Source organism: Camponotus vicinus, unplaced genomic scaffold, assembly GCF_025532165.1.
Source record: "Camponotus vicinus isolate PSW18456_S1 unplaced genomic scaffold, iyCamVici1.0 SCAF_11, whole genome shotgun sequence".
In the NCBI taxonomy this organism is placed as follows: Eukaryota; Metazoa; Arthropoda; class Insecta; order Hymenoptera; family Formicidae; genus Camponotus; species Camponotus vicinus.
Window position 1 is genome coordinate 16,600,864 of NW_028141947.1, and position 25,108 is coordinate 16,625,971.

General features: G+C 34.1%; 6 protein-coding genes and 1 long non-coding RNA gene across 11 annotated transcripts; 3 read left to right on the forward strand and 4 right to left on the reverse strand.

The window, feature by feature from the left end:
* Positions 1–246: 246 nt before the first annotated feature.
* Positions 247–4,728, reverse strand: Drongo (Arf GTPase activating protein drongo). Of its 2 annotated transcripts, none has more exons than XM_083082511.1 (6): positions 4,386–4,728; positions 1,710–2,242; positions 1,433–1,609; positions 1,123–1,311; positions 666–787; positions 247–595 (listed from the first exon to the last, which is right to left on the reverse strand). In XM_083082511.1, the coding sequence occupies exons 1-6, from the start codon at positions 4,547–4,549 to the stop codon at positions 542–544; spliced, it is 1,239 nt and encodes a 412-aa protein (XP_082938637.1). In that variant the 5' UTR covers positions 4,550–4,728; the 3' UTR covers positions 247–541. The 2 variants fall into 2 exon arrangements, with proteins under 2 accessions (XP_082938637.1, XP_082938638.1); XM_083082512.1 differs by having other exon boundaries at positions 4,393–4,530.
* LOC145961918 (uncharacterized) lies at positions 3,803–6,422 on the forward strand. The gene is made up of 2 exons (XR_014435745.1): positions 3,803–4,745; positions 6,203–6,422. It is a non-coding gene; the product is annotated as an uncharacterized LOC145961918 (long non-coding RNA).
* Prp6 (pre-mRNA processing factor 6) lies at positions 5,472–9,121 on the reverse strand. The gene is made up of 9 exons (XM_083082504.1): positions 8,984–9,121; positions 8,814–8,873; positions 8,599–8,725; positions 7,982–8,532; positions 7,128–7,908; positions 6,821–7,036; positions 6,403–6,744; positions 5,974–6,317; positions 5,472–5,869 (listed from the first exon to the last, which is right to left on the reverse strand). The coding sequence occupies exons 1-9, from the start codon at positions 9,070–9,072 to the stop codon at positions 5,590–5,592; spliced, it is 2,790 nt and encodes a 929-aa protein (XP_082938630.1). The 5' UTR covers positions 9,073–9,121; the 3' UTR covers positions 5,472–5,589.
* Positions 9,122–9,382: 261 nt separating this feature from the next.
* LOC145961912 (uncharacterized) lies at positions 9,383–15,077 on the reverse strand. Its single transcript, XM_083082508.1, has 13 exons — positions 14,612–15,077; positions 14,194–14,532; positions 13,717–14,047; positions 13,378–13,650; positions 12,960–13,111; positions 12,723–12,868; positions 12,528–12,636; positions 12,271–12,434; positions 12,081–12,191; positions 11,786–11,899; positions 10,285–10,513; positions 10,007–10,122; positions 9,383–9,922 (listed from the first exon to the last, which is right to left on the reverse strand). Exons 1-13 carry the CDS (start codon positions 14,913–14,915, stop codon positions 9,809–9,811), a joined length of 2,502 nt encoding a protein of 833 aa, XP_082938634.1. The 5' UTR covers positions 14,916–15,077; the 3' UTR covers positions 9,383–9,808.
* Positions 15,078–15,231: 154 nt separating this feature from the next.
* Fzy (cell division cycle 20 protein fzy) lies at positions 15,232–18,405 on the forward strand. Its single transcript, XM_083082509.1, has 8 exons — positions 15,232–15,477; positions 15,566–15,712; positions 15,839–15,975; positions 16,047–16,135; positions 16,223–16,511; positions 16,585–16,882; positions 17,184–17,494; positions 17,659–18,405. The coding sequence occupies exons 2-8, from the start codon at positions 15,600–15,602 to the stop codon at positions 17,985–17,987; spliced, it is 1,566 nt and encodes a 521-aa protein (XP_082938635.1). The 5' UTR covers positions 15,232–15,477; positions 15,566–15,599; the 3' UTR covers positions 17,988–18,405.
* A 118-nt stretch (positions 18,406–18,523) lies between these two features.
* On the forward strand, positions 18,524–23,153 carry In (inturned planar cell polarity protein). Of its 3 annotated transcripts, XM_083082506.1 has the most exons (12): positions 18,524–18,729; positions 18,815–19,018; positions 19,116–19,425; positions 19,506–19,778; positions 19,937–20,008; positions 20,086–20,342; positions 20,416–20,505; positions 20,591–20,933; positions 21,031–21,368; positions 21,443–21,771; positions 21,934–22,100; positions 22,234–23,153. In XM_083082506.1, exons 2-12 carry the CDS (start codon positions 18,864–18,866, stop codon positions 22,699–22,701), a joined length of 2,802 nt encoding a protein of 933 aa, XP_082938632.1. In that variant the 5' UTR covers positions 18,524–18,729; positions 18,815–18,863; the 3' UTR covers positions 22,702–23,153. The 3 variants fall into 3 exon arrangements, with proteins under 3 accessions (XP_082938632.1, XP_082938633.1, XP_082938631.1); XM_083082505.1 differs by having other exon boundaries at positions 18,525–19,018; XM_083082507.1 differs by lacking the exon at positions 19,506–19,778 and having other exon boundaries at positions 18,524–19,018.
* LOC145961916 (F-box only protein 6) lies at positions 22,754–24,289 on the reverse strand. Of its 2 annotated transcripts, none has more exons than XM_083082517.1 (4): positions 24,143–24,289; positions 23,415–23,990; positions 23,159–23,311; positions 22,754–23,063 (listed from the first exon to the last, which is right to left on the reverse strand). In XM_083082517.1, the coding sequence occupies exons 1-4, from the start codon at positions 24,173–24,175 to the stop codon at positions 22,869–22,871; spliced, it is 957 nt and encodes a 318-aa protein (XP_082938643.1). In that variant the 5' UTR covers positions 24,176–24,289; the 3' UTR covers positions 22,754–22,868. The 2 variants fall into 2 exon arrangements, with proteins under 2 accessions (XP_082938643.1, XP_082938642.1); XM_083082516.1 differs by having other exon boundaries at positions 23,415–23,993; positions 24,143–24,285.
* Between the last annotated feature and the right edge of the window lie 819 nt (positions 24,290–25,108).

The window sequence follows — 25,108 nt, forward strand, 5'->3', positions numbered from 1 at the left end:
CCTCGATTTTACTTTTTTCATTATTAATTTTTGATATAATAGATATCTGTAATATACATTTCTCTCTTAGGACTAAGATTATATTATAATCATTTTATTTTTTTTTTACATTTTTTTCTAGATATATATATTTCTATTTTTAGGAATAATACTCAAAAAGAAAAAAATTTGTCGTTTATTTAAAAATTTCTCTCGTCAGGAAACTGGAGTGAAAAAACTACTGCTACAATAAGTAATATTTACGCATTTAGTAACAAATATTAATCTCTTTATTAACGTGTATATTATATTCATAAATAAAAGTATTATTTTATTTATATAGAGATGAGATTGGTGCTCCTGGGGATAGAAGTTAATGGCACTAATTGCCAATAAGGTCACATAGATATATATATATATATATATATGTGTATACATATGTACATACATATATATACATGTGTATATATATATATATAAAACAATTTGCCTAAATCTAAAATATTTTAGTTTTGCATTTAATTTGTTCGTAACTCCGTCAAAAGCTTATTAGCGTACATAATCATAAGAAAGGATTGTTTGAATTCCTCGTCATGTTGCTTACTCCCGTGCCCACCTGAAACCAAAGATGGGTATGAATATATGGAATGAAAATTTCTTAATTTTTTTATTAAAAACTCATTTACCATGAATGGATTCGCGTGATAGGCTGGAACTGTCGGTTGCCATACTTTGTTTGCTAACGGTGTCATAAGTTGACTCAGTTGGAGTACATCCCTGTTACTAGCTGTAGCTGTCCATTGTGAATCTGAAAATTTATTTTTCAAGTTTATTAGATCAAAAACACTTTGCAAAACTAAAATTACTTTGCAATGACAGGGATATAACTTTGTAACACACGGCATTTCTTGTCTCTAATACCTTTTGATTCCAGAGCTTTTTTTGCTTTTAAAAATGAAGTGCGTATTTTACAAATTAAATATAAAAAAATTTATAGAAAATTGTACGAAACATATTAAATAAATGTACACACGTTAATAAACTCGCTACATAAAAATAATGTAGCATTTGTATTTTTCATGGTATTTTAACGTAGAAAAATGCGTATGTTACATGCGTGTTTTATTATGTTAAAACACTTACCATTATTTACAGCAAACTGAGTTGATTTAAACGGATTCGCAGAATTACACAGAGAATTATCGACGGATTGAGTATTATTATTGTTGATTACGTTCGCAGACGGTCGCCATAAATCTCCACCCGTGAACGGGTTCGAGATGACATGGTGATGATTATTACCTACTCCTATACTCCACGTAGCGTTCGATGCTGCAATTAATTAGTTTTTATATTCTTCGAAGCCGATTGCATAATGTTAAGTGTACAAATTGACGATAATTGATCGAAACTTTACTCAGCGCTTCATTTCTCGTCGCAAGGTAATATTCACCATTTGTGTTATTTGCATTCCACGTAGATTGCATTCCTGCCGTCTCCTCTTTCAATTGCGTTTGCTTCATCAGCGAGTCTAAGTCTTTGAGTGCCGCGTAACGATCCTCGGAGGGTGGCGCGTGCGCCCCATTCATCGTGGAACCGACCTGATTAAACATTGCGGACGTTTCCACACCTCAATAATAAAATTGTTCATTATAAGACAAGCGTTTGATCAGATTAAACGATCGATTTAGATTCGATTCTGACGAGAAAATAACGCCATTTATACTCACTATTCGAATTATTGAAGATTGGATTATTGTCAAAGTTGGCGAAAAACGTCGGCTGCGGCGCGATCGGCTGCTGGCCAAAGTGATTGGTTGTCGCGGGACAAAAGGGATCGGAAGGAACCTTGCTGAAATCGGCGACGAAATCCGTGGAGAAATTATTGGAATTGTTCAAGTTGTTTCTCGACTCCGCATTATCGATTGATTTCTGACTGACTGGCGCAGGCAGCGTCCCCGAGTTTGGGACTCTCGGGATACTGCTACTGTTGCTCGAAGATGATTTTTGTTGCGCTGTATTATTTTGATTCGCGATCGACGGGTCCAGGTAATATCTCTTGAGCTCGTACTTTGCGCTCATTAGGTCCTTCATCTTTTGTTCGTCCTTGGTGTCCAAGTTTTGCGGCGGGTTCATGTTCATTAGGCCTAGCCATACTCTTCGGCAATAGTCGTTACCGTGCTCCTTTATAAAATCTATTTCTTCCTGACTGAATGTTGCCATGGAAATTGATTTCACTCTGTGAGGTGGAGTCAAGCCTCGTCTGAAAAATACAAAGGAGAACTTGTAGAGATCGTAGATTTCTCGTCGTGATATCACGAATAAGAATTTTAAATGGACAAACACACGCATGTAAATGTAATCATGCACAATAGCAACATGATTTCAACTAATTATGAATATCCAATATGTAATAATTTTTAATTAAACTTTCGGTAATATTTTTAATAAAAATATATTTTTATAATAATATAAAAATATGTTATTTTATAGTAATATATAAATATGTTTTTATAATAATCTTACAATGATCTAAATAATTATAAAAAGATCTTTAAAGATTTTAAAGCCTTGAAAACGTCACATATTTCATATGTCTGATGTAATATGTATACAGAAAGCAATAATGCTTTCATCTAACTCTAAGTATCTATAATTTTTCAATTAAATTCCCGACAATATTTTTCTCACGAAGATATTTTTGTACTATGATAATCTTGAGCTAAAATTAGAAAAAAAAAAAAAAAAAAAATATATATATATATATATATATAATTTTCTTATTCTCTAAATCATTTAAATTTATTAGAAAAAAATATGCGAAAAAAAGGGAAAGAAATATATGGAAAATCGATGAGCGCATGCTCGCATTTAATTACAATTGCGACATAAAATTGATCTCAACGTTGTTCAGTCCATAATCCTTTATTATATACATATATATAATTTTTTTATTATTTAAATCTCATCTGAATTTATTAGAAAAAATATACAAAGAAAAAAAAACGAAAAAAAGGGAAAGGAATATATGAAAAATCAATGAGCGCATGCTTGCATTTAATTACAATTGCGACATAAAATTGATCCCAACGTTGTTCAGCCCACAATTCTCTATTATATATATATATATATATATATATATATATATATATATATATATATATATATATATATAAAATATATGTATATATATATATATATAAAATATATATATAAAATTTAATTCTACAATTCCCTTAACGTTCCAAATGATTAAAATATTTCGTGACGTGTAATAACGGCTCGCGTGCCTCTGCGGCGTAGGACGCGTACCTACTTAAAGCTGATGCAGTAACGAGATTTAAAAATTCGCACGTGCGCCCGCGCGCGCGCGGACGCGTGCGACCACCTCGTGCGACGCGCCGATTAAGAGCGCGAGTCGATAATCGCATTCGTATCACGCAATCAACGATCTTAGCTTCTTCTAGAAAAAAAAGGAAAAAATGAAAAAAAAAATAGAGAGAGAGAAAAAGAGAAAGAAAAACGATGCATTTCATGTTTTTCCGCTCTCGCGCGACTCACGCACGGATTGATGCGTGTGTGTAACGTTTTGACCATTGATAAACTTAAGATTACGCACAAAGAGAGAACGTCAACGGTTGCTGATAGCGACAACTTCCTGACTGGTGGATACGCGGACCTTTAGCGCGATGACTCACTGGAGCGAGAGCATTCTCGTCTTTTCTCTCTCTCTCTCTCTCTCTTTCTCTTTATTCTTCTCCGCATCGCAACAATATATAATGAGATGTAAAGAAGCTTATACACGTGTATGTCGCCCAAAGCGATTCCGCGTCGCGATTTTCGTATAAAGACTATATATGTCCTACATAAGAGACTCTCTCTCCAAGGATCGCACGTATATCGTCGATCGCGTTTGACGGTCAGCAAATTTTCTCCCTCTCTTTCTATTTATAGCTCCTACATCAACAGTGGCCAGGACTACGATTTAGAACGCGGAACGAACGCTATAGACAAACCGACTCGCGATTTCAACAATTTGAATGCTGACTCGACCATTTCGCCTGTCGCGCTCGATCCCGTAAGACTTGGCCATTGTGTTCAGGCCGTTCCAGTTTGCTCCTTTTTGCGGGGAAACTCGAATCAGAGCTAAAGCCCTGGGATGACAACTGCGACGTTACTTCCCTCTTCCCATCGAGCCGTTGACATTTGTCAGCTCAATGTCACACACGCTCGGTGACGCGAGGATGGGGTACAATCAAGTACGCAACACGGTGTCCCGAATTCCGAGTGCAGGCTCGACGAGGAGGAGAGGGCACGTCTGGCCTCGGACTCGACCGGGACCAGAGGGAAACGCTTCTCCTCCGAAAGAGTGACCCCGAAGCGAGAGCTGGCAGAGAGTTACTTACAGCATACCAGAGCAAGAAGTGCAGACGAACGAGCCGATCGTCATGTTGACGTAAGTCGGCCCGCGCTGGTTGCAATCGAAGCATTGCTTGTTGCCCGGCTGCGAGACGAATTCCCGCAGCGTCTTCAGGTTCCTCTCGTCCTGCTTTCTCTTGGCGGACGCCATCGCGGGACGCGCGCGCGATCGGCGGGAATGCCGATTATCGGGACGGGGTTCTACTTCGGCGTTGCTTCGGTCACGCTCGGACACGAACGCAGACACCCAGGTGCAAGGGGATCGTGATAATCAAATTAGGAGATCGCGCCGCGCCTGTAGAACCGACGGAACTGGACGGAACCGACCGCGATGATGGCGCTGTTTCGTACGTTTCTGCATTTTTCTCTCTTTTTTTCCCCTATCTTTAGCCACTGATAATGCAATATTCAAGATCGGCTTTTCTAGTCAACCTCTAGGTAGGGTAATGTCCAATAGAAATTGTAGATAACTAGTGACACTTTTATTTTATTCCTAGAAAATCAACTCTCCTATTGGATGTCGATGTTTTATGGCGTTTTCGAATGGTCAGGTTTGACCGACCCGGGGTAGTTTACTAGACGTCATTGACCAATCACAGCCATTCTTCTGAAGAATGGCTGTGATTGGTCAATGACGTCTAGTAAACTATCCCGGGTCGGATCAAACCCGACCATTCAAAAACGCCATTATATTAACATCATGCGAAAGAATTCTCCATTAAATATATAAATAGATATTTTTTAATTAATTAATTATAGATGTAAATAGATATTAATTATATATATATTATTATATTAAATAATTCTCCATTCAATATATATAGATCATATATGACTATACAATTTCTAATTTTTCTATGTACATACATATTCATATGTCAGAAAAATATATAATAATAAATAATATAATAATAAATAAAATAATAATTCTATGTGCATTAATAAAATGCTGCAATATTTTAATCATGTTACAGAATATTAATATATATATATTTTTTTTTTATATATGGCATTAAATCTGTTATAAACATATTATTCTTTTAACATATAGTATGAAAACAAATACACAAATATTAAAATTAATCGATTCTCTCTGAGCTTTATTTACAAACTTACCCATTACTAACATACATTAATGAATACTTTGTAATCGCATTTTAATTTATGTCAAAAGTAATTATTTATATTATTTTATATGGGAATGGGTAATTCTTTTGCAACCAATACTAGGATCTGATCTATACTCAGACACCAGTTTACTATATTTTTCGAAACCTTACACCAATTTTCACCATGATGAGGCTCCGCGACAATGCATCTCTTCTTTACATCTTCTTGCTGTTCTTCGGTGCCATTTAGTAATTCAAACTTGTAGAAATACGCCCACGCGTCTCCTAAATCCGGATCTATCTTTACCGTTCGATTAAACCAATCTCTGCATTTTGAAATCTTATGTTCGCACCAAAATAATCTGTAACAGATTAATTAAATTTGTATAATCTTTGCAATTCTTTTTTTTATCCTATATAACTGATGATATCAATTTTTATATATTTCAAATAGACGTTAACTCACTTTGACACTGCTAGAAGAACGTGTGGATCGTGTTCGCATTTTTTAAGAGCGTCTACACTCTTAGTTTTTCGTTGAGGTCGTGGTTCCATGAAAATTGCCTCTGCCCAAAGCAGACCCGATGTAGGGCATTCTTGTAACGCCTTAGCCATTAGCGTATTTGCCATATCGCGCGCGCCGCCGCTTTTTAATTCATTCCGTACAGCCTCTAACCATAATTCTGCATTTTTAGGATTCTTGAGCCGAGCTTTCTCCAAAACTGAACGTGCCTTAGTCACTTGGTTCTTCCTGTGCTCCAATTGCGCCAGCAGACGCCATAAGGGTATCGAATTTGGACATTTCTTGATCTATGTATGAATATAAAAGAAGATGTGACATTTTTCTTATGTACATTTGTATATCTTAAGTTAGTATAAAAAAGCGTTTACTCACCGCTTGATTGTATGTCTCTATCGCTTTGTCTAAATAACCCTGCTGTTCCTCGATTTGACCCTTCATTAGCCACAATTTAGGAAAGTCATCGAAAGCTTCGAGAGCTTCTTTCAGTAAACGTAATGCCGCATCCAAATTATTAAGAGCCCATTCCAGTTTAGCGCTTTTCATCATTACTCTCGGCGTCGGAGCGGATGCTCTAGCCTTGGCCAATAAACGTCGCGCTCTCTCGTATTCTGAATTTTCGGACTCGAGTTTCACTGCCGCCAGCCAAATTTCTTCGGAATTTGGATTAGCTTGAAACGCTAGAGACAAGATACCTCTGGCTGCTGGCACATCGCCCTGAAAAGAGATTGAAGGAAAAAGATAAGTAAAGAATCTCTATTAGAATTAAAGTTTTACACGTAAATCTACTCACAGCCAGCCACTTGGATTTAGCACCCATCAGCCAGAGCACTTCACTCTTGGGACAATGAGCGACTGCTCTTTGTAGTAAAGCTTCCAAAGATTCTCGCGTACCGTATGTCTTTTCGAAATAAGCCGCGCGTAACCAGATTGATTTCTTACTAGGAAACGTCGTTAGTGCATATGCATAGACAGCCCTCGCGCATTCCAATGCTCCTTGTTGAGCGCACTGCAACAAAATATACATATTTCTCGGTATAGACATTAATTTTCATCCGTATCATTTTTGTTAGATAGACAAACAATAGACTGTGCCTTACAGTTTCCGCATCTTCCATCCATGTATGCTTCCTATCCTCTTCTTCTACTCCAAAACTAATAATAGCTTTGACGATAACTTGACAACAATGCACTGCTCCCGCTTTTTCAGCTTCCATAGCTTCCTTAAACCAATGTTCCCTGTTGATCTCTACTCCATTGGCGCTCAACGAAGATATAGCACGATCGATGATTTTCTCTACCATGTGCTTATTGCCGTTTGCCTCTTCCAATTTCGCGGCGGTGGTCCAAATCTGTCTATCTGTCGGGATATTTTCTCGGGCCTTGTTTAAGACTTTTCTCGCATTATCATAGGTCTCTAATCTAGCGAGAGCCAGCCATAAATCCACACTAGTTGGACAGCATTCAACCGCACGACTAAGCAAGATACGTGCATCTTCGGGCTCCTCCAATTCGACGGCCGCTTTCCACAATCGCACTGAATTCGGGATATGTTCCAGAGCCTTTCGATACACTCTTCTTTTCGCTTTTACCTCCATCTCCAAATCCGCGGCCTTTATCCAGATTCTAACAGATGTCGGAATATGTCGCACCGATTGTGCTATCACTGCCTTTGCCGTATCCGGTGGCTGCAATCTCGCAGCTTCCAACCATAGATCTTCAGAAGTGGGATTTACCTCGCAGCCTTTCATTATCAGATTTCTCGCTGCTTGAACTTTTCCCGTCACCTCTTCTAAACGCGCGGACGCGATCCACGCAGGGGGATGATTAGGATTGGTCTCTCTGACAGATTTTAACAGTAATCTGGCCTTTTTTATATCGCTATCAAAATAAAAGAAAATTGTGATAAGAATATACAATCTTAAAATTAAATATACAATAATCACACACTTACTTTATGTCACCACCATAAGTAGGTATCATGCTCTGCAAATCTGTAAGATATCCTTTTGGATCAACTACAGTTTGGCCCTCTACAGAATCGGAAACTTGATTCAGCTTGACATTCATCAATGTATTCCTGGCCTGTCCAATCTTCCTGAGGTCGAGATCTCCTGTAGGAGTTAACATACCTGGTGTCGCTACACCTGGCATCATGGAGGCCAAACCACTAGATGGATCAATACTAGTGGACGTTTCACCCCCTAAATTTCTTGCTAGAACTGAGTCTGGCAATGGGGTAAATTTTTCTGCTCTTGGATTACGCTGTTTGCGATTTCTAGCATCTCCCACTTCAGGAACGTTTCTCCATTCATCTTCAGATACATTAACCAATTCTCTCTTCAAATCTGAGAACTGCTGCTGAATCTTCGGACGTTCTTGACGATAGCGTTCCAGTTCTTCCCTGAGCCGTTTTTCTCTGTATTCCTTACGTTTCTCATCCATACGTTTATCAATAGCTTCATAAATTGCATCTGCTTCTTCATCATCTTTATCGTAAGGATCCTGATATTATTGAAATATTATTATTTCTAATATTTCATGAGAGAAAAAGATAATAATTTTACTCACCTTACTAAATAGAGAACCTCCATATCCTGAAAATTCATCGTAATTTGAATCATTTAAGTCTTCTTCATCTTCTTCCTCCTCCTCCTTCTTCTTTGCACGTTTAGTGGGTGGAGCGTGTCTATCATCCCTACATTCAAAATACAAATGATAATGACTTGTAAAAAAATGTCACATTAATCAAGTTATTCTTGTAAGGAGTGTATTTTTCTACTTACGAAACGTCATTAGCATCTCGAGCGGGACCGATATCAGATCGTGTTGTAAATCCTGTAGCTCTGCGAGGAAAAAGAGAGGTTAACTATATGTTTGTATTCCAATTATTATAATTACACTCGGTAGTTCCATGGATATTTATAATTATATATTATGCATGAAAGAAACTTACCCTCGGCCAACACCAGCAACATATCCGAGAGGTGCTGGTACACCCAAAAAGTGCTTTTTACTCCGCGTATTTAACGAGACCGAGGCCATGTTGACGTATCGCAATGCTTGTTTATCTTTACGGCAAACGCGAGAAAACTCGCGCATGCGCAGATTCTAGCAGACGCTTTACGCGCGCGATTCATACACACACACACACACACACACATATATATATTTTTTTTTGTTGCAATGTAGAATTGTGTAGAATGTCGCTAGATTTTTCGCAGAGAAAAGAACATGTTATATGGAATATATTATAGAAAATAATTCACACAATTAATTTTTTTAAAATTCTATTATTTACAACATACAGCTTGATATTTTAGAATAAATCACGGTTGTATAATAGTATATAGATGTATATCAAACATAATAGTGACACTTGTTTTACTAAAATCCTAAAACTTTAGATAGAATCACAAAAGTATATTACAATACGTATAATTATTGAAATACTGATGCAATTAATATTTTAATAATTTATAACATGTCTTGTTTTGGCACTATACTTGTAATTTTATTAATGTAATTGGAAAATTTGTTTAACTTGCATATTTATTTTATTGCACTAAAATGTGGACATTAAATATTAAACTGATAAATTTAATAATTGATTGTAAATAATAATTATTATTATTTAGTTTCTTGTGTGCGAAATTATTCTTAGAATATCAATATAGAAAATTATATCCTTTGTAAGACATTATATGTTACTTTCTTGATGAAAAATGAAGATATTATGCGTTTAATTTACAATTTCTTTGAATCATTATAATGCATGATATTAAGAAGGTAATAAACCTAAACTTTGTAGACATATCTGTGCTGCTTCCGCTTTTGCTTGTTTTTTGTTAGGGCTTGCAACACTCGGTTTATACTCGATGCCATTTACTTTTACCTATAATATATTAAATTAATATATTAATAAATTAATATATATTCTTGTGAAACACGAGTAAAAACTTGTAATAACATTACTCACTTTGAAGAGGAAATTCTTTCTGTGATCTGGTCCACATTCAAAACATAACTCGTAAACTGGCGCTCCAAGTTTTTTCTTTGAACAATATTCACCCAAAAGTGACACTGGATGTTTGCCTGGAATAAAATTGTTGCAAATGATTAGATTTAATTTAAAATGCATTTTTACCAAAAGTATATTTTATATTACTTTCATAAAGAAATAAAAATATATACATTCTGTTTGTCTAAAGTATGAATAATATATCATAAGTCATCAGATATGTTTTAAATTATTACCTTCCAATGTTTTAACAGCTGGCACTACAGGCTTTACAGTTTTGCCAATTTTCTGCCCGATATCTTGCTCGGAGACTAGCCCTCGCTTGTCCAATTTAACTTCTAGCTGTAACGGTTCCAAGGCTCCTTCTTTGTTTTTGCCAAGACCCTCACCTGGTCGCCAACCCATCTTTTGCAGCAACGCCATACCCATTCCACCTGACACAGGCTGTGCTGATACTAATTGATCCTAAATAGTTTATTGAAGTAAAAGAACATATCTATTATTACATCATTGCATGAATATACAATATCTAAATATGATTTTGTAAAAGTTATAGTCCACGTTCTTTGGGAATATATTCAATATAATTGCTATGAAGAACGTGCACATTAGATGTGGCATTTTAAATAAAGTCCCAAGATGAGAAGATGGATATATTCCATTACGTTTTTTTAACGATTTAAAATTATTATCTGTATATAAATATGTATAGAATGTTAGAAATACAATAATCTGTATTATTATACAACTTGCATAGGAATACTTACCAAGTGAATAATAATCTCTGCATCAGGCTGCCGAAGTTGTTTCTTTTCTGATGTAGCTATGTGCCTGTAACAAACCCTCAGGTGGATGCAGACTAATGCTAAATATCCCAGCTTTATGATTAAGAGGCAATATATCGGCTTCTGGTGAAATCCTAGGAAGCTGATGATAATTAGCAGTAATCTCACAAGAGCTCATTATCCCAATACTTCAAAATCTATATCAAAAATTCATTGGTTGATGTAATATTATTATCAGTTACATATTTTTTAGTTTAATATGTAAAAAATATAAACTTTTTTGTCACATTACTCATTATAATACTTTTGTTCTTAAAATGGGATAAATTTATTACACATACAACAGGATTCTTATCTAAAATTAAATCTAATCCTGCAAAGACTCTGCGATTTATATTGATATAATAATGCTCCTGTGTCCATGCAGGCACAGAATCCACTTCTACATAAGAAATAGTCTGTGCCTACAACACAGTCTCCGTTAAAATCAACATTAACTCTTTATTGATCATAGCAGAAACTGTGCCTGAAAACTTGTTACAGGCAATATCAGTGTTAATGTATTACTAAACAATGCCAGGTCAAAATTCTTAACATACATAGTAGTCTAATATTTTTAATTCATTCTTGATTTATATTATGATTATTATGATATATATTAGACCTGTTTCACATTGTTTAGAGAGAAAGAGGAATTCTAATGGATTTAAGATGCATTTACATATCATAGTACAACATAAAATATTATGTTTCTAACAATAATTTCAATTAACAACTTTAAAATTATATATTTAATTAATGTTATGTCATATTTTACAAATATATGAAAGAAATTTTTGCAGAATATAATATATTTGATTTGAAAATGCATCAGGAGATTTTGGCATTATTTTGGTATGATTAGAAGGAATAGGTCCTTGTGAAATAAGATTAAACATAATAATAATTTTACCTTACGTGCCCAGGCTTGATAACCTGAAGATAGTTCAGCTGGTGTGAGTACTCTAACTCCTGTACTACCAGTAAACTGACCTGGTATCTGCTTACTTTCCGCCCAAGTTTTCATCTATTATATATAAGTTCTTATCTATTATATATATATTTATAATATTATAAATAAACAGTTTGACACACATACATGTACAAATACATATATATATATATATATATATATATATATATATATATATATGAAAATTATGCTATTTTAAAACAATTTCTATATTATTTCTGTATGTTTCTTTTACCTCATTTTGTGCTCGATGCATCGCATTCAAAGCAACCACATCATTTGGATTTTCTGTTAATTTTCTCATAGCTGCTAGTCTTTCAGATACTATGGAACCAATATCCACAGTCTATAATCATTAAAGTTGTTTATAAAATTATCTCATTCAAAGTTAATTGTGTTTCATGTGATATGATCTTCTATTTTACCTTTGTTATTGAGGGAAAAACAGTTTGTGCAGGTTGCACAGGAGGAGGTTGTTCTGACACAGGAGGTGGTGGCATTATTGCTGGTGGCTCATTTGTTGTAGAAGCCGGTACAAATACTTTTTTTGGTTCTGGTTTCTTTGGTGTAACAGGCACCCATTCATTTTCTAAAAACAATATATTAGATGAATATATCAAATGAATACATCAAAAATATATACTTAACAAAATTATAAGTTATATCTTAAAAACGTCTTTACCACTTCTTCTATGATGTTGTCCACTAGAGACAGGAAATTGCAGTCGTAATTGATTCGAAGTCTCGGCTGTTTTTTCTTGGAACGTTTTTGTTGGCAATTGTTTTGCATCCTGAATAGAAAAATAAAATCTTTCTAAATACATATTTGTGAAATGAGATAATCAATGAAAAAAGGTATGTATGAATTTATACTAACTCTAATATTCATTATAATAGAACTAGGCCTTTCTTTTAGAAGAAAAGGATGATGAAAACCCTTTTCAGATTCACTTTCTTCACCTTCAGAAGAGATACTGGATAATTCACCTAATGCTTCAGATTTTGACAATGATTTACAAAAATCTGTAAAATATATAATTCAATTACAGTTGACATAATAGTTAAAATAATTGTTATAATAATAATATTTTAATTTAAATGAAAAAAAAATTACCTGTAAGTTCATCTACTGTTTTTCCGCCAGATTGTATAGCAGCAATAGCTTTATCTTGCTGGGCTAGTGGGAGAGTTCCTTGCTTAATCATATTTATAGCATTTCTTCTGGCAATTTCTAATAACTTCTTTTTATCAATCTCTATCCGTTCCCTAATAAAAATTTAATAATTAATCATATAAATTCGAGATTGTAACACAAATAATATACAGAATGTTCAGAAATTCAACCGATAAATTTTCAGATTGTCGAGGGTACCATAAGAATCAGAATTTTTTGCAAATGAACATAGATTCTGACGCTAGGTTCATTTGCAAAAAATTATTCTTATGGCTCGACAATCTCTGAAATTTTGTCGGATGAATTTCTGAACACCCTGTATACTATTTATTCTCAGGTAATTTAATGCAACTCTAACTTTCTTTCTCTGCTTCTACTTCGGCCTCGCAAATGCTTGTCTTTATTTCTGTTTTCACTGCGACTTCTATGTCTGTGTCTTTCTCTACTCCTACCCGAATCTCGTTTTTCATAATTTTTATCACTGTCACGCCTTTCTCTGCTTCTGCCTCTCTGTTTTTCTCTTCCACCACTCCTACTGCGACGCGAATCGTGTCGCATTCGTGATCTCGATCTTTTTCTATCTTGAGAATGACAACTCCTATTTCTTTTGCTATCCCTTTCTCTTATGTCTCTGTAATTGAGATTTTTTTTGTGAGATTATTGTTCATACAAATCTTATTTTTTAATTATTTCTAACCTTTTTTTCTCCTTTTTTTTCAAAACCAATCTAAGATCAGTTTTTGAAGAGATTGATTTTCTCGATGGGCTAAACATTTTGTCCATCTTTTCTCTACTTGGGCTGAACGATGGTGATCTGTCTTCAGGTGGAGTAGGACTTAGAGTAAGTGTCCCATTGTCATTGCTACTACTATCAGATAGCTCGCCATCTTCCATTATATATTCGCCATCTTCCATTATTCCTTTTGCTTTTTGCTTATTTTCTATCGCTTTAACCATTTCATTATAAACAGTACTGTTCTTGAGATCCTTTATTAATATTTTTCCTTGAGAAGACTGCTTTGGCTTTTCTATTTATAAGAAAATACATTATTTATATTATATGCTTTTGTTTTTCTTTATACATTCTTACTTTACCAATTATACATTAAAAATCAATTTTTATAGATAATATCAATAGTAGAGACTACAAAGACTAGCAAATTAAAATACAAACCAAGAACTTTCGGTATTATTGGCTCATCAAATTCATCATCCATTTTCTTCGATATGGGTGGTAATAAAGGACTAGCAGAACCATCCATAATTTTGTCAATGATATTTGAATCTTTGTTTATAGATAGCTGATCCTCAAATTTTGTCATATCATTCATACTCTCTTGTTTTGACATGATGTCAAATAACTTTGATTCATCGTTTTTCAGAATTCCAAAATTGTCATCATCATCAAATTTTGCCAATTTGATTTTAGTCTGACCTGAGTCTGACGACTTGCTCGAAACAGATTCGCGTCTTCGTTTGGATTTCTTCTTATGTTTCTTCTTTTTCTTGGTGCCTGATGTGAACAGAGATACACAATTACAGCGATATGTAATACTGAATACATACATTATTATTATTACATATATTATTACCTTCTACATCGCTGTTGCTATCCGAGGAGTTGTGTCTCGACCTTTTCTTGTGCTTTTTCTCCTTGTGCTTGTGTTTCTTCTTTTTCTTTTTCGCTAGAAGTTTATCCAACTTGGATTTGATGTCATTCGGGATTTGCTGATTTTCAGGCGAGGCGACGCCGTCGTCTGGAGCATCGAAGGTGCTGAAGAGCTCCGTCAGAATCTCGTTGGACGATTTCTCGGGTAGTCCAGGCTCCGATTTGATCTTGACGCCATCGACGCCGACAGTTGTTATAAGGTTGGCGATGTCGAATAAATCTGTCATTTTGAGCAATTCTACAAACTTTATCGTAGGAACGTGGGGGCTAATTTCATCGTTTCCTGCAGCTGCATCAAACCACACGAATAATTGATTAACGAAATCAATTTTAACCTAGCCTCACTGTGCATACGCTATATCATGTTGATTGGCTACTTCAGGCTAGCTTTTATCGCAGTCTCAAGCTGCGTATCGCAAAGAGATGAGACAGGTTTGTTGTAAATTCGCCAGTCCCGACAAGAAATCGACCAATCAGAGTATTTTTCATACTTGACTATGATTGGTCAATCTCTTAGGACTTAAGGCTTTTTACCTATTTTAGATCCGACCTTAGGTATTTAAATTCGCGCGGAAGTATTCAGTGACATCTGTGAAGAGGAAAAAACGGCAGCGTTTAAAAGCTAACGATCTTTTTAAATCTCCTTCTCTCTCCCTTTCCCTCTCTCTAAGCCATTTAAATCACAATTGAGGCTTCGCACGTTTTCCTCGGAATTGCTGAATATTTGAAGCTTTGACGCTGAGCGACACGTACGTTGGAAACTTGCTGGAAAAGCACGTGCATGAAAAGGTATGGGAATTTTATTCAATATATTTTTCCGTATATTTACCGCGGCATCTTCTGCGACCTTCGCTTTATTTTGATGCAACTTTTTCAGCGATAGAACACTCGAGACTGCTCGCATTTAAATCATGTCGCATCTGAGATTTATGAAGGAACTTAACAATTTGACTCGAATGGACGAAACCATCAAGGGTCCCACCCCGCGATGGCAGAAGAAATGTATGGAGACGTCGAATTTAAGGTAAATGTGGATTCGTTGGTGGTACGGTTTACGTTGATCGAATATCGAAATTTTTTTCGGAGATGTAAAATTATTTACTCTGTTCATTAATAAATATTATTTTAATATGTATGTCATATATTTCAGTATCAATCTTAGTTTGAATTCGTCAAAGAAAATTACAAGCAGTTCCTTCACGAGTAGTGCAACAGGAAAAACTCCGACGAAGAGAAGTGATTGCAAAACCAAGAAAACTCCCTCTAAAGGCACAAGGAAATCTCCAAGTAAGATAGTATCTATACGCAACAAATACAATAAACAGAATAAGATTTTTAAATCACTTTTAATAAAACAGGTCGTGTCACGCCAGCTAAAACACCTAGTGGTGGTGATAGATTTATTCCTTCAAGAGCCACAACTAATTTTGAATTGAGCCATTATAAGGTATAAGAAAGTATTGAATGATTAAATTTGAACATTTCTGAATACATTGTAATTTTGTACTGAGTTTCTTCTCTTTTTATATTCCAGATTCTTCAGCAACAACAGAATGAACAGAATGGAGATAAGGCAAACATAAGTCCTACAAAACGAGAGATGCAGCGTCTCATGGGAGAGAATCTTCATGGAGGTGATATAAATAATATAAGAGTTTTATCTTATCAGGTTAAAGCACCAGCACCACCAGAGGGGTATCAAAATCCTCTCAAAGTTTTGTATAGTCAAACTAAAACACCAGCTAGTGCTAGAGCTTCCACAAGATATATCCCGCAAGCTGCTGATAGGATATTAGATGCTCCAGAAATCATCGATGATTATTGTGAGTAGTTTGGTTTAGAATTTCTTATCTAATATAAAAGAGAATCAAAGAATAAAGATTTTATGTCTTACAGATTTAAATTTGGTGGACTGGTCAACCTCTAATATCTTGGCTGTTGGATTGGGTGCTGATGTATATTTGTGGAATGCTGGGACTGGAACCATAGAACAATTATTCGAATTGGATGCAAATGATTACGTATGTTCCGTTGCGTGGATTCAGGAAGGTCCATGCCTTGCAGTGGGTACCACAGAAGGAAATACAGAACTATGGGACTGTAGTCAAATGAGGAGAATGCGCGTTATGAATGGACACACATCCAGAGTCGGTTCTCTCGCCTGGAACTCTCATATAGTGACAAGTGGGTCCAGGTAATATAGATGAAATACATAAGATAAGTTTACATTACTGTCGTCTTGAAGATTACATTCCAAATAATTGATCGATTTCCGAAAATAAATCAATTTTTGTAAAAATCAACAGTGATTCTGTAGAATCATTAATTATATTGATAGATATGATGAATATATTCAAGATTAAGTAGTTCATTCAGAATCTCTTAGAAAATTGCATATCATTAAAATAGTGGAAGTGAATTATAATCGAAATTAAAATTGAAACTGTGAAGTTAGATCTTATTTTAATAATTAAAATTCTCTTATTATTTTAAAGATTAGGTAAAATAGTACATCACGACGTCAGACAACGGGATCACTTGATCTCGACTATAAACGCACACGCTCAGGAAGTATGTGGCTTAAAATGGTCACTCGATGGACAGTATTTGGCTAGCGGTGGCAACGACAACATGTTGCACATTTGGCAGTCGATTACCGGGCGAAATTCTTCTCAACCTATTTATTCGTTTAACCAGCATCAAGCTGCTGTAAAAGCGCTTGCTTGGTGCCCCTGGCAAAATAACGTTCTCGCAAGTGGTGGCGGTACCGCTGACCGGACTATTAGATTTTGGAATGTCAACACAGGCAAGCACATTTGAAAGCACATTTTGTAAATTATAGTATATGTAAAATATAGTAAATCCAACAGAGATTTATTAATGAGTAAAAGAAAAATAATGAATATGTAAAACAAGATAATAAATAGAATAACATGAGAAAGATATAACTTGATTTTTTATTTATTGCAGGTGCTTGTTTAAATGCAATAGACACAAAATCTCAAGTCTGTGCTCTATTGTGGTCTGGAAATTATAAAGAGATCGTCTCAGGACACGGATATGCACAAAATCAAGTGACAATTTGGAAATATCCTTCGATGACAAAAGTCACGGACCTTATAGGGCACACCAGTCGCGTTTTGCACTTGGCCATGTCCCCGGATGGAACTACGGTGCTTAGCGCCGGTGCCGATGAAACGCTGAGATTATGGAAATGCTTCCAAATGGATCCACAAAAAAAGAAAGAATCTAGTGACATAAAATCGGTCGCGTCCAGACTGAAGCAATCGATTCGATAAAATTAACGTATCGCAAAGTACGCGATTATTTTTCAGTATTTATTTTCAATAATTAATTGTATATGTATGATTGGGGTATGTAACGTAAAGAGAAATATTGACGTCGAACACATTGTTGGATATAAAAACATTGACGCATATCTATTTTGTATAGAAATATATAGATTAATGTTACCATTTGATATCAGAAAGTATCAGCTTACATTCGGCTACATGTACAATTAATGAAATTAGACATAAATGGGTATTCTTAAATAAAATATAAAGAAACTCTTATTAACATATTAAATCTGCAAATTGTATAACGCGGACATTTATGTTTTTTACGCGGAATATAATCTCTAGCATGATAATTATAAATATAGGAATAAATAAAATAATTCTTTTTATATATATTAAATAAAAGTTCATTTTCTTATGTTATCGTCTAGTAAATTTTTTATTTATCATTATCTTATCATTAATCTTGAAAAATTATTAATAGAATTCCTTATAAATTTATTTAAGTTTTATATATACTATATTTGTATCCATATATTGTATGAATCTCCTTTATACATTGAAATGAAAGGTGTTTGTGGAATCCCCACTCTTTTTCTCTTTCTCTCTCTTTCTTTTACCTATATGAGCCATATTCAGGCTCTTATGCTACAGGTGCATTCAGGTAGTTAACAAGCTTTGAGTCTACCTTGCTACAGTTACAATGAATAAGCACACGTGAAGTTAATAATAATTATTACATGTATTAATAATAATAATAATCATATGTATTATAATGTTGAAGATACAAAGAAATATGATATTGTATAATATTTAATATCCAACAGAGTTCAAAATTGTAAAATTTGCATTTGTTACAATAATTTTTAATAAACCATGAGCGAAATAGAAAACAAGAGCGTCCCATTAAAATCAAAATGTAAACATTCTAATCAATCGTACTCTACGGATGCTTGCAACGAAGATGATCACGATTGGTGGGCGAGTGACAGCGGTTCCAGCACAGGATCGTATTATTCGGATACCGACAGGTAAACCAAAATCCCCACTTAACTTAACAAGTTTAGATTAATATATTTTTCAAAAATTGATAAGATATACTCTTCCTAATTTGGGATATAATTGCAGTTCTGCAGTTGAATGGGAATCAGAAATTGGACCCAATGGAGAAGTATTTTACATAGAATCCGTAGAGGAGATTTTGTTCGAGTCTGATCATGCAACTTTGGATGATAAGAATGACAGTCCTCAACCTGAATTGACACGTCGTCGTAGCACGAGAGCTGGTAAACTGTTTCGTTTGATTAGACGTAAGGAGAGTAAGCGGTGGAGCACGAGAAATAAGAGGATCAATAATAGCACTACGTCAAGCAACACAGTAGAACAGGAAAAAGGAGATGGCAGTGGAAACAAGGAAGTCACATTTCGAGATTTCCAGGTAATGATTAGGAATACTGGATGGTAATAAGAAAAATATATTGCAAAAACATAAAAACAAATGGTTTTTAAACATATAAGGCAGGAGAAATTCGCAAAGTTACATTGTGGATTGATCCTGAAAGAAGACATAAGTTGGGAAGAAGAGCAACCTTATGCGAAGCTTACTTTGGTATCACACCAAAGGCATTTTCGGATAAAGTGAGAGTTATGGTAGCAGGATTTATACCTGATGGTGAAGCTATGAAGAATAAAAATATTAAAATTGGGGATTGGTTACGCAGAATTAATTCAAACAATGTTACTTTTCAAAATCTAGATCAGATATTATCTGAAATCATCACACCATCAAATGTAAGATTAATACATGACAGAAAAGTCTAATAAATTTGTTTAAAATCCAATTATTTAAATACATATTATCTTTAAATACAGATTATTAAGTTGTAAATTTGTGTATTTTTTTCATCTCTTAAATTTTTTAAAAATTCTAAAATTTTTTATTTTTCCAGGTAATATTAGAACTGCAAAGAGTAGCTGGTGTTGATGTGACTGGGAAACTATCAAGAATAAATGAACCAAAAGTAATTAGTATTTACATAAATGCAGCAATTGTAAGGAGATATTTATGATAAACAAATTTATCAATTACATCTTTTAGCAATCGATATTAGCCCAATATCTAGTAAATAGAGAAAATAATAATTCCTTGATGGAATCGTTGTTGGATTATCCATTGGGCGTAATATATTTAAAAACTACAGATCTCTCGGAAGTAGGACAAGAATTGCAAGGTGTATTGTACACATTTCCGCGATCCGAAACTAAAAATGTAAATTCTTCCTTGTGTACTGCAAGGGGAGCTTTTATAACTCTTAATCATTTATTACCCAGTATAGTGAATCTACAACCTGTCAGGTACACACATATCTGCATGTAATATAATATATATATTATAAATTAAAAAATGATAATAGCTTATATTTTCTAGCACGACTATCCGCATCGGTGAAAAAGAAACACATGTTGTATATACATCTCGCGATGATGAATTGCTTTTAATAACTTTGCCTGATAAATGGTAAGTTTTGATTGAAAACACAATATATCATATAAAAAAATGTGATACATGAAGAATTTATAATGTAAATCTTACTACTTTTTAGTTGTACCTCTCAAGAAGTTGTCAAAATTATGGAGGATATTGTCAGAACATTAGAATTTACTTATCAATCATTGACAAAGTGTTTTACTTCTGCGGAAAATCACTCCTCCTTGGATCATTTCTTCATTCTATTTATACACAGATTAATAAATATCAAAGATTCTTTCAAAGATACCGATGCAAAAAAAAATTTATTAAAATCGGAAAACAGTACAGAAAATATTGAAAATTTTAAATTCAGAAGCGCCTTCTCGATTGCAAGTTTTATACAGTTACCGAGAGATGCGCAGATTCAAATAGATGCAGCATTAAGTGAAATGGAAGCTATGGATTATAGAGATTGGGTATATTTAAAATTGAATAATTTAAATAATTTAGAGGATACGCTTGTGTTAAAAATTATTTATATTGAAAGTTTAATAGACGCGTATATTTTGGTAGAACGAAGATCCTATGGATTGTCAGAGATTATATACTATATTAGGGAGTTGCATTTATCATAAATGCCATCTTTTGGGATCTCATTTATCTCATGAAGACATGATCGATGTGCATTCATTTCTGAGACACAATGGTTTGTTGAATCTAGTGAATCAAGAACAAGTGAAATGTCTCGTTTTATGGAAGCAGATTTATCCTTCGTCTTGCAATCGCGGGATCATTGATGGTGGCAGTAGCGATCAATTTTTAATACCTAATGGAAAATGGTTTTTATTGGTTGTCGGATACGGACATGATTTATTAGCAGTCCTGTTGGAATCCGGAGGATGTACTGCAAAGTAAATTATATAATTTATAATATATATGATATTACTATTAAGTCTTTACTTAAGTCTTTATTATTCTCATCCAGGTATAATGACGCAATAGGCCCGGATGTATTTTATGTAGAAGAAGCTCAAGAAACGCTAAAGCATATACAAAAAATAGGAGTCACAATCTTGGCCTCAAAATGGATTACATCTAATGCCAGACCGGAAGTAATACCATATGAGGAACACACGATGACAAAAGCGTCGTCTAGTATAACGGAGAATCTACTTGGTTTGATAAAATCATCCGACACGCAAATTATACCGCCTAAGCAAAATGTCAATCTTACTATTAATAAAAAACCACAAGAACTGCCTTCTATTTTGAAAAAACGTAGTCCTGAAGAAAGTCCTATGATCTCAGGTTCTGGTAAGTTACAATACACGTAGAAGCATAATGTAAAATTAATCCAAAAATTTACTCTCTCTACTTTATTTTACTTATTTTCTCTCCTTTTGTAAATTTTTACATTATGTATACAAAATAGTATATATGTTATAATATGGAATTATTTTATGTTTCTTTATTTAGTATATTCTTTACACACTTCTGAAGATTCACTCAGTCAAGGAACAGGTGGAGTTAGTGAAATGAGTGACGAGGCAATGCCTATACTTGGAAGACGAGCAACTAGAGAAAAGATCAATTCGGCCTCGAGATATTCCGATGATAGTGATTCAGATATTGACATATATAAGGTAATTATCTTTCCAGTTAAAATAGTAATAACAGCTGATAACTTTCAAGTAATTTAAACAAGACTGCATTAAGAACAATAAATTTGTCATATGTATTATACAAAAACAGGTATATCTGTTGATGTTCTTACAGAATGATAGTCATGTACTCACAATGGATATATCCAATATACGGGAGAATTTATTAAATCAAGTAGAATATTTGGTACCGAAAAAGTTAACTGCTGGTGATAAGAATTATCTATATCACTATGTTCACTTAGACACAGTAGAAGGGATTCTGTTATCATCGATACCAATTCAAAGTACATCAAAAGACAATAGGATTCTTGTCAACTTCAACAAATGTGTACAAGTTATTCACAGATTGTTACATAATACAGTGAGATTTAAAATGTTGAATCAAGATATAGAAAAAACTGCTATCAACAGAAGTTTAATTGCTGTAAAAGAGCATGGTGTGCTATTTGAATGGGAAAATGCAACATTTTGGGTAATTGGACGCCTCTACATGAGTCCCCATCCAAAGGAATTGTATGTGTGCCATCAAGACTCTGCCCCGCAAAATTTGATCGAAATAGCTTTCCAATTACATTCATAATATTTATATTATACACATTATATATTGGATTTAATAATCTGCAACAGATAAATTCTATGCAAAAATTAATTTTTATTAATTAATATTTTTTTTATAAAATTTTATATATACATTAACATTTAGTATATTAATTTTATTTGGAATAATATAACAATTATTTTACATCTCTATTCATCTAAAATTGATGGTGTATCTGATTCATCATCATAAGTATATTCAGTAACTGGAGGAATCTTTACACAGATACACGCCCCTGCCATTTTGCTACCATAATGTCCTGCCCAAAATGATTTGTCCATTCCACCATGCAAAAAGTTAATCTTCCTCAAGCCAGCTCCATAGTTTTCAAATACATGAGATATCTATTCACACACATGAAAAGCATATAAAAACAAAGTTGAAGATAAGTTGACTTTAAGGTCAATGAATAAAGCTATGGATTATTTTGAATACTCACATGTAGCCATTGATTCTGTCTTTCGCCTTCTATGGTTTCACGAAATTGAAACTTGTCTAAGATTCTGTTATCCTTTTCCCTACATGCTAACAGTTCAACATGGACCTCATATACCGCTGGGCAATCCCATCGACAACTATACCATTCGCTGACCTATAATATATACAATATTATAACTTTTACATATTTTATTCTTTTAGAACTTTATATTTAGAGAATTTTGAATTAAATAATTCATAATTTATGATTACGATACCATTATAGGTGGCTGCAGGACATCCAAAACATACGGATGTAATCCTTCGGCCACTAAATCCACCAATTGTCTCTTGGTACAACTGTGGTAAGACGTTACAAAACAGATTTGTTTTCCCTCAAATATCGGTTCGGTCGATGGTATTTCTGGTACCCCGACAGGCGGATGCTCGACCCTCCAAGAATTACCGCCGTTGCTGCAAATCTCCCAATGCTTCATCTTTTGCTCGCCGGAATGATTCTTTAACAGGTTCCTCTCGAAAGGTTTCCTCTTACATATGAGGTAGAATACATGCCAGGGCATCTCCTCGCGGCGCGGGAACGGCTTGCCGAGTGTCAGTTCCGTCTTCTTGCGCCAAATGTAATTTTGTATGACTATCCACCACCGCTTACATACCAATTGACAATTCAACAGGGTCTTAAGATCGACGCGACAAAAGATTTCGGCCAGTAATTCGGCCGGTATGTCTCTGCCGCATATCGTGAATCCATTATTACCCTTCTCGTCGAATATTACGCGAGAAGTAGCGAGAGAAGTTTTGATTGTGTCCTGAGATTGTCCCATGTTATCTGCCAGCTGCTGTCAACAAAGTGACTCAGTCGTTACTCATACGTTATACTGGACTTGCAACACGAATGTCAATGCCGTCATTGTTTTGACGTTAGATGGATCAGGGCGTTTTCGAGGAATCGTATCATCCTCGCGATTTCGCTCCTGTTGTTACTTACAGAAACGTTGCAATGTAATTTCTCGCACGTCATAAGGCGCAATATTTTCGGTGTCACAAGTTGCCGTATCGCGAGTTTGTTATTATTATGAGTACGTTAGTATGGGATTTCCGGGTGAACATGGACAATTTCCTGTAACATGGCAACATAATTTAGGCCGGTATTCATAGTCCGTTCTTATATTTAAGATCGTCTTAAGAACCCATTCAACCAATCAAATAGCTGCAATGCGGTCATTGATTGGTTGAATGGGTTCTTAAGACGATCTTAAATATAAGAACGGACTATGAATACCGGCCTTAATCTATATATTTATTTATGTTCGATATAAGTCGAGCAAAATGTATCCATAAGATATGTGTAAAATTAATCAAAGTCGTTTATTTTGAATAAACGAAATGTCAAATCAAAATATAAATCGAAATATACTTATTAAAAAGTGTCGTTTAAAAATAACGTTTATTTTTTTAATAAAGAAATCGAAATATCAAAAATAGATGAAATAGATTTTTTTATTTATTAACGGTTTCTTAACGGTATCAATTTATGCAAAGTCACTTAATAATGTTGAATAATAAGAAATTGAATTTATTTTGCATGTTTCTATTTTATAAATGCTTTTGTTAATTTAGCTATTAAAAATATTATAATTGAATTTTCTTCCATTATAAAAGATGAAATAGATTTTTTTATTTATTAACGGTTTCTTAACGATATCAATTTATGCAAAATCACTTAATAATGTTGAATAATAAGAAATTGAATTTATTTTGCATGTTTCTATTTTATAAATGCTTTTGTTAATTTAGCCATTAAAAATATTATAATTGAATTTTCTTCCATTATAAAAGATGAAATAGATTTGTTTATTTATTAACGGTTTCTTAACGATATCAATTTATGCAAAATCACTTAATAATGTTGAATAATAAGAAATTGAATTTATTTTGCATGTTTCTATTTTAT

Coding starts and splice junctions, on each gene's coding strand:
- Drongo (XM_083082511.1), bottom strand. CDS start 4,549: ATGGCGTCCGCCAAGAGAAAGCAGGACGAGAGGAACCTGAAGACGCTG. Junction 788..1,122: donor TCAGTTTGCTGTAAATAATG/GTAAGTGTTTTA, acceptor ATAAATTTTCAG/ATTCACAATGGACAGCTACA. Junction 596..665: donor ATCACGCGAATCCATTCATG/GTAAATGAGTTT, acceptor CTTTGGTTTCAG/GTGGGCACGGGAGTAAGCAA.
- Prp6 (XM_083082504.1), bottom strand. CDS start 9,072: ATGGCCTCGGTCTCGTTAAATACGCGGAGTAAAAAGCACTTTTTGGGT. Junction 8,726..8,813: donor CGAGATGCTAATGACGTTTC/GTAAGTAGAAAA, acceptor TTTTGAATGTAG/GGATGATAGACACGCTCCAC. Junction 7,037..7,127: donor GGATGGAAGATGCGGAAACT/GTAAGGCACAGT, acceptor ATTTTGTTGCAG/TGCGCTCAACAAGGAGCATT.
- LOC145961912 (XM_083082508.1), bottom strand. CDS start 14,915: ATGACAGATTTATTCGACATCGCCAACCTTATAACAACTGTCGGCGTC. Junction 12,192..12,270: donor TTTTTCCCTCAATAACAAAG/GTAAAATAGAAG, acceptor TAATGATTATAG/ACTGTGGATATTGGTTCCAT. Junction 9,923..10,006: donor GAAAGAATTTCCTCTTCAAA/GTGAGTAATGTT, acceptor AATATATTATAG/GTAAAAGTAAATGGCATCGA.
- Fzy (XM_083082509.1), top strand. CDS start 15,600: ATGTCGCATCTGAGATTTATGAAGGAACTTAACAATTTGACTCGAATG. Junction 15,713..15,838: donor ATGGAGACGTCGAATTTAAG/GTAAATGTGGAT, acceptor CATATATTTCAG/TATCAATCTTAGTTTGAATT. Junction 17,495..17,658: donor ATTTTGGAATGTCAACACAG/GCAAGCACATTT, acceptor TATTTATTGCAG/GTGCTTGTTTAAATGCAATA.
- In (XM_083082506.1), top strand. CDS start 18,864: ATGAGCGAAATAGAAAACAAGAGCGTCCCATTAAAATCAAAATGTAAA. Junction 19,426..19,505: donor TCACATTTCGAGATTTCCAG/GTAATGATTAGG, acceptor TAAACATATAAG/GCAGGAGAAATTCGCAAAGT. Junction 21,772..21,933: donor TCCTATGATCTCAGGTTCTG/GTAAGTTACAAT, acceptor TTCTTTATTTAG/TATATTCTTTACACACTTCT.
- LOC145961916 (XM_083082516.1), bottom strand. CDS start 24,175: ATGACGTGCGAGAAATTACATTGCAACGTTTCT. Junction 23,994..24,142: donor AATTACATTGCAACGTTTCT/GTAAGTAACAAC, acceptor CTTTGTTGACAG/CAGCTGGCAGATAACATGGG. Junction 23,064..23,158: donor GACAGAATCAATGGCTACAT/GTGAGTATTCAA, acceptor GTGTGTGAATAG/ATATCTCATGTATTTGAAAA.